The 14,589-nt window shown below is 37.2% G+C and overlaps 1 protein-coding gene across 1 annotated transcript in view; it reads right to left on the bottom strand.

The window, feature by feature from the left end:
* LOC149252027 (tRNA/rRNA methyltransferase (SpoU) family protein) overlaps positions 1 to 14,589 on the bottom strand; it is a 425,400-nt gene that overhangs the window by 290,094 nt on the left and 120,717 nt on the right. Inside the window, 2 exon segments of the mRNA XM_089459645.1 lie at positions 10,263 to 10,376; positions 10,559 to 10,851. Of these exon segments, the coding sequence (XP_089315771.1) occupies positions 10,263 to 10,376; positions 10,559 to 10,851 (407 nt within the window).

Here is a 14,589-nt window from a genome sequence, read left to right as displayed (position 1 = left end):
ATAAAAGAAAAAGTGCAGTGTACAGTTGGAATACAGAGGAGCAAACCATACTTCGAATTGCTAGAATCCTGGACTTTCCGGGCTATGCCTCCTGGGACAAAATACAATACCTGGGACTGCCTTTAACCCTGGGGGCTAACCGAGCCTCACTCTGGACTGAAGCCATCAGCAAGATCAAAACCAAGATAGCTGCTTAGGGTGGGCAGTGGCTCAACAATAAAAGAAAAAGTGCAGTGTACAGTTGGAATACAGAGGAGCAAACCATACTTTGAATTGCTAGAATCCTGGACTTTCTGGGCTATGCCTCTTGGGACAAAATACAATACTTGGGACTTCCTTTAACCTTGGGGGCTAACCAAACCTCACTCTGGACTGAAGCCATCAGCAAGATCAAAACCAAGATAGCTGCTTAGGGTGGGCAGTGGCTCAACTATGCTGGCAAGCTAATCCTCATAAAGTTTGTCCTCTCCTCTCTCCCTATCTATCAGGCCTCCTTCCTCCTGGCTCCAAAGACAATCATGGATCAGATTTCACAGCTACTCAGAGACTTCCTATGGCAAGGAGGCAAAGGAAACGATAGGAAATTTCACTTAGTTAGTTCAAGGAGGTCTCTAAATTAGAGACCCTGGCCTAGCTAACATTGCCTTAGGTAGCAAAATCCTTTGCCAGCTCTACTCCAATAAGCACCATCCAGTCAGCCAATTACTGCAGAATAAATACTTCAAAGGAGCCTCATTGAGAAACCTCCAAGCGAACAGTGTTCCCAAAGGCACGCCGCTTTGGAACCTATGTAGAAAAGGGCTTGCCACCTTCCAAAACCAGCTTTACAAGGTGCCTGGAAATGGAGCAAATATTACGATATGGCAAGATAAAATCATGGGCAATTCCCCCCTTGAACATACAGTGGAGTTAGCTGATCTCCGTGACTGGCTCTCCCAGCATGGCTTGCACAGTCTTGCTGACATTTCTGCTTGGGACACTCAGGGGAATTGGGAGGATTGGGTCTTCCCCAACCTGCCAACACATTTACTTCACCAAAATCACCTTCTCTTGGATAAGCTGAAGGGCTTGGCACCTGTTAACTTACATGCATCGGATCTCTGGAGATGGGGGAAGACAGGAGTCTACACCCCTGTGCTTGGCTTTACAGCCTTGCAATCCACGCAAAATCAAGTTCTCAACCCTTCCATCTAGCAGCGCACATGGGATGCATACGAAATCCCCAAGGTGAATTTTTTCACTTGGCTACTTATTCACAGGAAAGTGTTGATAGGTGAAAATCTTGCCCACAGAGGCATTATAGGGCCACATTGGTGCATTTTGTGTAGATCGGCATCTGAAAACGTGGACCACCTCTTTGTAAGTTGCGTCTTTGCCCAATCAGTATGGGCTCTCGTCCTCCACGGTCTCAACGCACCCGCCCCTCTCTAGTGTACAGTCATGGAACTCTTCTCCACCTGGACTGCAAGGTACCCTAGGACTCTCAACGCACAATCACTGTGGAATCGGATCTAGCACTCCATTCCCAAGTTCATTTGCTGGAAGCTCTGGCTCGCCCAAAATAACTGGATATTCAACAATGTAACGTCCTCTCCCTTGTCAATGGTTGCCAGAGCTAAGGCGTCCTTGATGGAAGCTCTAGGAAACTACTCCAGCAAGTTAGACGATACCCTCACAACTGAAGAATGAAGCTGGCTGGGAACCCTTCTCGTTCGGGACAGCAAGAAAGTACCTGCTCGCCCCACATTCAATCCTGCTTGGCGCATTAGAACATTGGATGCAGAGTTCCAAACCTGGTGGAGGAAGCAGGGAAAGGTAACCGTTTTCTTCGATGGCGCCTCTAAAGGCAATCCAGGGATCTCTGGTGCAGGTGGAGTGGTCTACTCTCAGGACGGCTCCCGAATAGATAGCTACAGCTGGGGACTAGGACAGAGCACAAACAATCAGGCCAAAATTCTCGGGCTTCTTAAAGGTTGCCAGATCGCACAGGAGCATGGACACAAAGCTCTTCAGGTCTTCAGGGACTCAAAGCTCTTGATAAAGACATTAAACTCAGAGGAGCACTTTAGCAATCCGGCTCTCAATAATACTCTCCAGAGGCTGTCGGGCCTGCTGGTTTTTTTTACCTCCTCCTTTTTTCACATCCTCCGCAGCTCAAACAAGGAGGCAGATATCAAAGCCAATGAGGGATGTTGTCTAACTCAAGGGTTTTTCAAAAAAAACTCAGAAGAGCCCATGTGGATTGCCATACCATAGCTCAACAGCGCTGCGCCGATCAAAATTTGCCCCAAGTAACCGTTGGATCTCAGTGATCAACGATCTAGATTAAACAACAAAGGAACCTAAAGGAACTATCAGAACTGACCGATGGAGTAGATTAAGGGTCATTGCATGTGAAAGAGCACAGGAGTTAACGCAGTGAAAAGGCGGATTTATAACCTCGAGTGGTATTTCGGGTGGCAAAGTAGTGGTAAGTGGTATCGAGGGCTTGGCTCCGATTCCACTAATCGGAGGACACGTAGCAGCGGAGGAGTGAGGGGAAACCGCTTTATCGGGCGGTTAACCCCCGTGTGTGTTGTCAACCCAAAGCAAATGTGAACCATCGGATCTACTAAGAGTAGATCAACGGCGGAGGTTTAATATGCAAGTTGGTCGATCGGGGATCGGGGTATGGAAGCGACACGCGATAATGCGAAGGGCCGATGGGTGCGGACCCGATGAAGTTATGAGCGCGAGTTTATAAAGTTTGAAGTCCGACAGTTCAATCACATATCGGATGCGGAGGAGGTGTGTATTAATGTGAGCCACGGAGGAGCCGATACCCGATTGCGATAAAGGTGGAACCTCGGAAAGCGTGTCAAGACCGTACTAAGGCGGAAAGGTTTGTTTTGTGGATATTTCCTTTGTAATGGTTTATAAGGAAATAGCGCCGATGGAAGGTTTTTACATGTTAATTATATATAACCAATGTTAAGAAAGGAAAAGGTTATATATACGTGGTTAAGGGGTAATGAAGATTAATGAGAGGGTTTTAAAAGTCCCGATAAGTATATATGGCTAGGAGTTAGCCTATGTTGATTAATAGGGGCCTTAACCATTGGAGGTCGATCGCATTGCTAAAAGGAACGGTCTATGATCCGACATCGCCAACAGCTCTTCTCCGATGCGATTATTCCAGTGTTCCACGGGGACTCGCCCCCCCCCCCCCGCTAGGGGTCTAGTTTCCTCGCTCCCCCGCGCTCCGGGGACTTGGGGACGAGTAGGGGACGTTTCCCCACGCTCCCAAAATGGAGGAAACTCAGTGGGACGTGCCAGGGAAACGTTTCCCTTCCCTGAGGGGACGTTTCCCCATGCTCCCAAAAAAATGGCCTTGCTTATAGTTTATGATTTAATAGACCTAAAGTGGTACAAAGCTACTCATGTTCTGTATGGGGATAACGTCTTGTGCTGTCTTTTGGTTTCAACAAGCATTATTTTAGAGGGTCAGTATCATGGAAATTTGCTGGACCATATAGCATGTACATGAATTTTCCCTTTTAAAACTTCTCCTTTTTTTCTCAAGTGATGGCTGGATTACAGTGGGGAGATAACTGAAGTGACAGGCAAAGAATATGAGACATTCTTGTGTTTTTAATTTGCATGACATTTGACATACAAACTATGGAAGCAGCACCTATGTCATGTGGGAAATAATTGGGTGGAATATAGACTAACATGCGTTTACTGCAAGCATGACAAAATACTATGTGCAGTAAGAAATCTCAGGAACTGTCGTTATATATGAATTTATACAGTTACAAAATTTACACAGAGCATAGTGGCTCAACTTGAATTCTCAGGTATAAAAATTATTTTCACCCCTGAAATACACTGCTAGTTTGAAGTTTGAACTGCATGGCATTGCTCTAATAAGGTAGACAAATTATCCATGCCATCGTTGGTCACCCAAGTTGGTTCGCAGTTGGTCATCCTGCAGTCAATGTCATTTGATAGTAAACTGTCAGAAACTCTTTCATGTGATCTTCTCATCTCTCCTGGAACTAAAACTCTTCTTTCAACATATGGTGTATTGTCTATATTATATATAATATAACAAACTTTCTAGCTGTTGGATCCAATACAACTGGACAACCCATTGTAGTTGCCCCTTCTACTGCCAATGCAGTGTTCCTGATCTGTTCATTTACCTTTTCACAGAATTCAGTGGCTACCTTATCAAGCTGAAGCTCTCCCTCTGTCTGACCAAAATCTAAATTAGAATTTGACCAAGCTGAATTAGAATTTTAAATTTATTATTTTACATGATATTATAAATTTGGATAATGTCAAATGATATTCATATCAATGATCATGCTTTGCAGCTTTTCAATTCAAACCAAATTGTCATAGTGGACTCAATTAATAAATTATATTTTATATTTATAAATTTTTAAGACCCTGACGCTCCCCCACGTTTCCTAAAAAATGGTAGGGAGCTTTTGCATAGGCCGCTCCCGCGCCCCCTCGTCCCGGAACCTTGGTGGAACATTGGATTATTCGAGAATCGCAAATCGTACCCTTTTAAGTCTTAAGGCCGTCATTTTGTAAACTACATTCGCGGATGTGAAATTCCTTCAAGGTTCGATCCTGTCCATTGGTCTATGAATCCAACGGATCCTGCACACTCTTTGTGTTGATTGCTACACTCTGACTTCACATGACTTAACAGTTAACTCAATATTTTGGATCGATGGACAGTCTCAAAACTAAGAAGGAAACACTGTTAGGCGTAGTAAGGATTTGTGAACTCAAGCCTCCATGTAATGTCGGTTGATTAGGCTACGGCCCAACCATTGATCTATAAATATATTAACCGTTTTAGTTTAAAAAAATAATCATTTTCAATATTATTAAGTATGGATAATAATAATTAATATTTAATTATAACATTTATAATAATAATTATAACAATAAGTATTAATTATTATTATGAATTGTTATTAGTAATTATTAGTATTTATTAGTAGAATTAAAATTTAAGACAGATTAATAAATCATTTAAAATAGCTATGAACTAATATCAATAAAATTTTAAAAACAATAAAAAGTTTAAAAAAAAAAATAGAATGAGAAAACTTTGATTATTTTGTTAATTAACCTTTTTAATAAGAACAAAAAAAAATTCTAATATTATGAAACATTATTAGTCTAAACAATAGTAGTACTCTTTGATATTCATTATTATTAATAATTAATAATCATATTGATTATAATAACTATTATTATAACATTTATTATTTATAAATAACTAGTAATTAAAAATTATAATGTCTATTAATCAATTAAAATATTAGTAGTGAATATTTATAATAATTATTACTAATTATTAATTATTACTATTAATTATTAATTATTAGTATTATTATTAATTTATATTAAGAATTAATTATATTTAGCTTAAGATTAAGAATAAGTTCTATTAATCAACTAATTAATTCTCTTAAGAATTAGATTTAATAATAAATAGTTTCTACTAATTATTATTTTAATATTTTCCAATTAATTAATTAACTTCTAAATTATTAGTCTAACAATAGTAGTACTCTTTGATATTCATTAAAATTAATAATTAATAATTATATTGATTATAATAATTATTATAACATTTATTATTTATAAATAACTAGTAATTAAAAATTATAATGTCTATTAATCAATTAAACTATTAGTAAGAACTAGTAGTGAATATTTATAATAAGTATTACTAATTATTAATTATTACTATTAATTATTAATATTATTATTAATTTATATTAAGAATTATTTATATTTAGATTAAGATTAAGAATAAGTTATATGAATCAACTAATTAATTCTCTTAAGAATTAGATTTAATAATAAATAGTTTTTAATAATTATTATTTTAATATTTTCCAATTAATTAATTAACTTCTAAATTATTAACTCTTCAAAAATTAAAAAAATTATTAAAATTTACAATAAAAAACTTTAAAAAATTAAAAACTTTAAAATATGGATAATAATAGCTATTAAACAACTGACCTTCATCTCATCCTTAAATCAAAACAACTCACCTCATAACTATTTAAACCTCTCATTTAGCTCTTCTACTATCAACATTCAGAAATAGTCCTAATGATGGATCCCTGTTGGGATTTGAAACGTTGACGGAATATGGTTATTACTGTGGGTTATCCGGTAACTAACTCAAAAGATATAGGCCACAGATGTTTAAAATCCAAACATCATAATAATATTAATCACAACAATAATTGTCAAAGCACACATACCCATTCACTGTGTGACCAACGAATGCATATAAGTATATCATCACGAGACTCGTTGTCGACAATAAAAGGGCAAACCCAGATCAAGATCCCCATCCAAAGGTAGTTACCAATACTGAACTCCCAACGAAACAAATTAGCAGCATAAATCTTGGATGAAAAAATGAGGATGTGATCATCTTGAGAACAAGACAAAAATTTGGTTGTCAGTCTCACTTTAAAAAGTATGCTTTAGGGCTTCTCTACTCAACCAAATTTGTCCCAAAACTGGCCCATGGCCCCACCCAATCATCATAAGTCAGAACCCATACTCTAACACAACGAATACACCCTTTAACGCCTAACCTACACTGCAGTAATCAATGGATACTTGGTGCAACTCTAAATGATACGCCCATTGTCACCTTGGGCATTCATGTCTCTCACTTTGAGATGGTTTGTGCCAACACCAAGGGGGTTATCACTATCTTTGCCTATGACCTGTGAAGTGAGTCAATGAAAGCAAACTGGGAACAATGACCTATGAAGAACGGATCAGGTTACCTATAAAATCAAACACAGATGCTTCAATACTCTGGAAAGGTCTAGTTTTATCTTTCCCTAATATTGGGAATTGTATTGGTTGGAGAGTAGAGGATGGGAAGAAGCCTTAATTGGGGATTGTTCCTTGCATGGGATGTGCTAGGAATCATCAACTCCATCAAAAATTGTTAAATAAATTGAATGAACAAAGCATGCACATACTAGATGATCCTGCAAATCTGACTGGTACTAATATTTGGCAGCAGGGTTAGAAGAGTGTTGGAAACCTCTTATTAGAGGGCTTGCATCCAATGTGGAAATACCAAGAAAACATTGCTTAATGTAAATTCAGAAATTTCACCTCAACCTAGAGTTTCCCTGGATCTGTTTTCTGTGAACATTCAGCCTTAGGGATAAATCTGAACCATAAATTGCAACAGTATATATTTCATTTATGTCCAACCCAATACACAGGCAGCCCAAAAAAATAAAAACCAAACAATTGTAATTCAAGGAAACTATGTTTCCATCCCTTCAGGCACAATTCCCAACATATAATAGATTTGAAAATTAACCACAAGATTTGTTACAGCCACAAATATACCCTCTTACTTTCTATTTACTTGTCAAATTACTCAACAAAATCTGCATATTGTTCATATTACATCAGCATACCAAATAGCACTAGAAACTACTCACTCACCATGAGAATATTAGTTGAAAAGCATATCTGCAAGTACACAAAGTTTGAACAGAAAATTACACTCCATATAGACATAAGAATGAAGTTACAAGTACATACCCACAGCTTATCACAGGCTGGTACAAGATAATCCTTCAAGCTTGTCACAAGTTAGGAATTTACCTCCAAAACCCAGATAAGGCATCCACAATCAATAGAAAACCCTAACAAACAATACAAAAGTCTAGCAAGGCCTCCCACCCAGCTATCTAGCCACACCAAAGGCTCCACAGCAAGCAAGCGTCAACACCAACAAGTCCATCCTCGACCTTTCACCAAACTTGCCTCGCAAGCTCTCCAAGCCAAGCAAAGTTTCCTATAGGTTTTTCCTCTCACAAGTCCTAGTGCCTTCCTCCCTTGGGTAAAGACGAGTACATTCAAGACAAGTTCATCTTCAAGATACAGCGATATAATGAACTCTCTCTTACTCTAAGAAAAGATGATATAGAATAAAGACTCTCTTGACACTTAACTTAGAATAGGTGAGGGAGGCCAACAATAGTAAAAAAGTGGAATAGGTACAAGCAACCTAATCTAGTCCTCAAGATAAGGTCTCCAAGTGAAATGCTCTCTCTTCAAGGTGTACACATGCCAACACCAGGTTCCTCAGATGGTGCACTCTCGAAGCATGTGCTCCAAGTGTCAAGCACTCCTCATCATAAGATTCCTTGCCCCCAAGACAAGCATCCAATGCTCCTCCTCAACATATGTATCCAAGGTCCACATATAAGTTACGACCCCAAGCAATGTGCCCTCAACCCAAGTGTCCTCAAATCAAGTACACTAATCCTCCTAAGGCAGGGCTAAGCACCTTCCCTCTTAGTGCCCAACGGACCTCCTCCAAGGTGAGATCCAACACCCATGCAAGAAACCATCCTCCTCAACATGCTTGCCATGTAGAAGATATCAATGTCACATGATAACCACCTCATCAAAAAGTGTGCCGCATCTAGCACAAAGTCCAAGGTCAAGCAACCCAACACAAAAAGATCATCTGCAGGACTTCAAGTGCTTACATACAATCTCAGGCTGACATTCTGAAAGATCAAGGCTTTGTTGTCCACTGAAAAGTTAAATGCATCATCTAACCTGAACTACGAGTCACCTAAGTGCTCACAGACAATCAAAAGTTGTCATCCTTGAAGACTAAGACTTCGTTGTCCACACAAAAGCTAAATGTATCATCTGACCTGAACCGTGAATTATCCATAACCTTATAGTCTATAAAATTTTCTAATTATTTGCCTGGATGTCATCTTCATTGTTAAACATCAAGAAAAATCTCAATGTACCATCTCGATTGTTGTACGCCAGCATGCCATCCTCACCCTTATCAGCTTCAAACCAAATTCTCATTTTTCATCCTACATCCTTTTAGAATTGAGGCTGCTATGATTCAATTAAAGTTTGCCCAAACCAAACAGGATTTTCTTAAGCAAGCAAATTCACAATTCACATTGTCCAAGTCATTTGAGCACATCTGCTGCTGTTGCCCGAGATCAGGCTGCACCCATATCACTGTAAAGATGTCACGTGACACATCAATGCTGAGGATATGATTGGGCATGGAAGTCTGTTAAGAATAGTCATCATTCACAACAATATCAGTGCCACAGCGATAGTTCCGTCCACCAAATGTGATGCCTGGTAGAGCGTCTTTATTACTATCATTTGAAGTATAAGGTTTGTGGGTCTCAATCTGTATTGGGTCATCGAAATGGTGAAGATGGCATACAATTTGCTGGAAGAAACAAGAATTTCCACCGAGGAGATTCTGGTGAGAATGCTCTTCATCAAAAAGGAAGGCAAAAGGGAACCCAAAGGATGAGCAGAACGTCGAGAACTCATCACACAGATCTCTGTCTTTTTCATTAACCTCCGACAGGGAACGGAATACAGCAGTGGACCTCCTATCTAAGGAGGGCCTTCAGCAGGATCTGGATATATAGTGCATAACTGAGACAGTCGATGGTACAGTCCGTGTGTTGGACCACCGGCCATACAATATATAATTTGATCTGACAGATTTTTGTTTTTCCCTCCTCACCATTATCTGGTTCTCGGTGACTTTGGTATATTTTGTATCTTTTGTATAAGTTATTTTGAGACAGTTTCTGTAACTGTGGTCTTATTATGGGTCGTTTTCTCCAAACTGGGGAGGCTTTTTTACTGGACAAACATACTTCTAGTTCTTTGTGACTAGGACTGTGGCATACTTTTGCACAGGTTGCGCTTTGGACTTTTACCCCCCTGGGTGATTTCACTATTTTTTGAATGCTTAAATGCATATGCTATGTGACTTTTTATTTCCTTAATAAAAAGTTCAATTATCCCTCGGAAAGATCAGTGCCTCAGCAAAGGAATCAGATGATGCCACTGAATGTGCAGCTGTCCAACTTAAGATGGGCATCATTTTGAAGGAGATGCCATTTGCATTACAGTGGATGTCATTGAGGACGCCAAAAGAGGCAAAAAAAGGAAGTGATGATCATTCTAAGGAGGGTGTGAATTATTTCTTCAGCTCTAGTAGAATTTTTCTATTCAAAACATATGGCCTTCTCATTTCCATCCAAAAGCAATCAAACAATCAATTCCCACAGCAACGTAAACAGTAAATGGAGAGACAGAAGTACAGAAAAAACAGTCAACATATTATAGTCCAGTTTTATGCTTAAGGTAAAAAAGTCACCATATAAAATTGTTATACTCACCACCACTGACAATAAATTCCCTAGGAAATGATGACAAAAAGTGTAAAAACTTGCTGAAAGGCACTTCATAAATCACCACTAGAGTCGAAGCAGCTACTATGATATACTCACACACTGCATCCACAATCAAATGGTCAGGGACATTATAGATGGCTCTAGAATTCATAAAAACCCAAAACATATTAATGGAGCACCATTGTTGAATTCATTGTAGCAAAGTCTTTAATCCTGACACCATAAAAGGTACATAGGAAAAAGGACCAAAAGATCTGATATTTTGCTGGTTGCGCACAAACCTTGAGATCTATACTTTGGGTTGAAATGTTGTTTACTGTTCTCAACAACAATTCGAAGAACCTCAACTAAGTCTGCATATATATCTTTTTGTACAGTATGCCTGCTAGCTATGTCATTGCAGTCGACTGTTTTAGATAACAGAGTAGATTCCTTTAAAGTTCCTTCATCTTCAATCCAATCATCTCCACAGGCAGCTTCTTTAATGCACAGAGCTAGAGTCATTAGTCCAGCTCGCCCAAGAGATTCACATTTCACGCAAGACGCCAAATGCAGAACAAACTTGTCACGAGCACTGCACATATCATAGCAACCAAATTACTCTTTATTTCAATTTCACATATATCAAACTGGTATTCATAAACCAGAAAATTTTTAAAGTCAATACTAGCATAAAGTAAAAGGATCTTACCGTTGCAGCTGACTAATTATATATATATATATATATAATAACCATGAGGTTTTACAATAATTCTGGCATGCTAATCTAACTCTATAAAATTTTGGAATCTAAATCTCTATAGTCTATAAAAGGGGCAAACAATCATTCTACAGGGGCGAGAATACAAAAAAGGAATAGAACATAGAATGATAGAACAGCCACTCCAAATGCAGAGATAAGACTTCCAATGCACAAAATACAAAGGATACACTCTACTATTTGATTCCACCTCTCTGGTCATTAAATATTCATTCAACTAATTTCATGGTAATCCTTATGGAATACAATTGACAAACTTACATAACTTGATTGACAAGTGGCAATGTAAGCATCAAAAGTGGTGTAAAAATGATGTAAAGTGAGATAATCAACAAGAATAGAGCAATGTTACTTGGGTATGGAGCTATGTCAGGTACAGGTATGGAGTACTCGAATGTCCCAAAAAAATAGGTGTGCCAATAAGAGGTATCGAAAATACTAGACATAAAGGATATATACATCCATGCATTACATAATAAAATTTTGACATAAGATATTAGCTTAAACTTATCTAAAATTTAAGAATTAAAAGAGCATTTGAATCCAAGGCCTTGTCATCTGCTTTATTCCAACCCAAACTTTGGAAAAGGTTTGTGGATGACACTTGCGTCGTCTAGTCTCTTGGCAAAGAAAAGTTGGAGCTGTTTTACCATCATCTTAACAGTCAATCAAGTTCCATAAAGTTCACTATGGAATTTGAAGTTGATGGCAGCCTACCTTTTCTTGACATTCTCATTTCAAGAAAGGATGACGGTTCTTTCTCTCATCAGGTTTTTCGGAAGAAAACTCACACAGAGCAATATGCTAGTTCCCACCATTTCCCTGCTCAAAAACTAGGTGTACTCAACACCTTAGCCACTCGGGCGTTGCGAGTTTCCGATGAAAATCACCTCGAAGATGAAAAAACCCACCTCCTTAAAGTTTTTAATAGGAATGGTTATAGCAGATCCCAGGGTCTTAGAGCTTTCCTTAAGGCTGAAAAAGGTCCCAAAATTAAGAATGATCCCAAGGATCGGTTTTCCGGAGTTCATCTTCCTTTTATTCAAGGGACCACGGATAAAATTGCAAGGATCCTGAAAAAGCATAAGATTCCTTCAACATTTAGGCCCCTTAGCACTATTCGGAGTTCTCTTCGATCAGTTAAGGACCTGGTAAACCCCAAAGATGGGAAGGGTGTTTACATCATTCCTTGTTCCTGTGGGACCCCTTATATTGGTGAGACTGGTCAATCAATAAATCAAAGGATTCATGAGCATGTTGTGGACATCAAGCATGGGAGATCTTGCTCCTCCGCTTTGGGAGAACATGTAGAAAAGACCAATCATCACATCTGCACAGAAGAGGCGAGAGTCATTGCTAGGGTTTTTTTTTCAGATTTTAGACTATGTGATTAATGATAATAGTGGTAAGATTAAAATTTTATTATAATAATATTTTAACAATATTATCTATAATATTAATCATAATACAAAATTTGAGTAATAATATTACCTTTGATAATTTCTTTTTTTGGTTTCATAATTTCATATTCCTAAGTTTTTATGTATTTAATTTTATTTATTAATTTTTTTTTAAGATTTTATAGAATTATTTGTATTTATATTTATATTTTTAGAAAAATCTATGTGGTTAATGATACTAGTGGTAAGATTAAGAATTTATTATAATATTTTAACAATATTATCTATAATATCAATCAATGTTACTTGGGAGCGGGAGCGAAAACGAGAGCGGGAGCGACATTTTCAAAAGCTCCCAGTTTGGGAGCGAATCCCGGAGCGTTTTTTATATAATATATATATTTTTTATATTTTGATACATATATGTCAACAAGAACATGTAGAATAATGAATTAGATATAAAAAACATAAAAAACATAGATTGAACCATATAACAACAATCATCTAGAAGTTATAATCTTCGTCAACCACGTCCACAAGTTAGTAACATAGTAACATACAACATATTGAGTCTCATGATTCATCAATCTTAAAGTTTCAAACTTTCAAAATTCAATATATAGCATTTATCATCATTGATCACCAAAGTTGTACTTGTAAGCTAAGTGTAACCATTACAACAAATAATATCTAACATGAAATGAAATGTTATAAAATGAAATGGAATGAAACGAAACAACTTTCAACTTTCATGAAGCATCATATTCATAATTCATTACTAATGAGTTATAATTGCCAACTTCAAACTTAAATTGTCATATATTGTTTAAAAAAATATCATAATAAATATGAAAGAGTCAATAGTTATAAAAACTACTAGAAACTAGAAAAGAGAAGTAAATCTATTATCTATTTCTTATGCTTGGGCCTCTTGCCACCACGAGAAATGTCTAATTTTTTAGTCTTATTGGAAAATCAGGATCTTTGTCATTAATATCACCCTCTAAGCATTAATATCCAGAGGTATCTTTGTCATTACCTCTGTATCCGTATAGGGATTTTTGTCATTAATATCACCCTCTAAGCATTAACATAAGATAGAAAAAGCATAGCATGTCAAGTCAATATTTTGTTTGAGTGATGCGTACATTTTTAGGAGGGTCATGATAGGGGAGTTCGACAACCAATGTCACTAACATCAAGGTACATAGAGGAATTGGTGCTCTTGATTAAATACGAGTTCCATACCCTAATACATGACAAAATTCAATGGAAACATTGCAATCCCCCAATCCTGAAATCCTAAAAAACTGATAAGTCTGCTGGATTTTGAATGAAATCTAGAATTCTACTTTCTCCACATGAAATCCAATGAGGCCGGAACCACTCTCAAACATCTTGAGTCATTACATTGTAATGTTCAAAATTTAAGTAAAAGGCTGAAAATGAAGATTAAGGAGAATGTCACTTTTACTTTAAGAATTTAACATTACCATAAATAATATATCAATACTAGGGACATAGACTTGATCATTACGCTGCCCCATTAAAATATTATTTGTTTCTTTCAAAAACAATTGCATTTTGAACATTACTACAAAAAAAAATTCCAAAAAAGGCAAAATGCTCCCAAAAAGGCAGGGAGCGAAAAAAAATTTAGGGAGCGTGCTCCCGACCCACTCCCGAGTCGCTCCCGCCCGGAGCCCAGATTGAGAGCGGGAGCGGGATCGGGGGGGGTCGCTCCCCCGCAACACTGATATCAATATTTATCATAATACTATTTTTAGTAATAATATTACCTTTATTAGTTTCTTTTGTGGTTTCATAATTTTATTAACAAAATTTATTTGATTAATAATATTAAGTATTATATTTTATTTTAATAATATTATTTATAATATTAGAATTCAATTTTAATAATAATTGTACCTATAATAGAATTTAGTTTGGTTCCCTTTCCCTTCCTTGGTCAAATCATAATATTAAAAATTATTAATAACGGGTATTAAGTCAAACTAGTTGTTATATTCTAACTGCTACTTAGCTTCTCTCTTCATCTATTTATTTCATTGCCTAGATCTGGTTCCTCATCTTGTCTTGAAGATGAACCACACTGGTTGGTTCGAAACACGTCAACGAGATTGTCTCCTAT

Source organism: Pinus tabuliformis, chromosome 7, assembly GCF_031772625.1.
Source record: "Pinus tabuliformis cultivar Carrire ecotype Pingquan chromosome 7, CPIR1, whole genome shotgun sequence".
Taxonomy (NCBI): domain Eukaryota; kingdom Viridiplantae; phylum Streptophyta; class Pinopsida; order Pinales; family Pinaceae; genus Pinus; species Pinus tabuliformis.
Note: the sequence above shows the minus strand (reverse complement) of the source record. Positions and strands in the feature narration are given on the sequence as shown.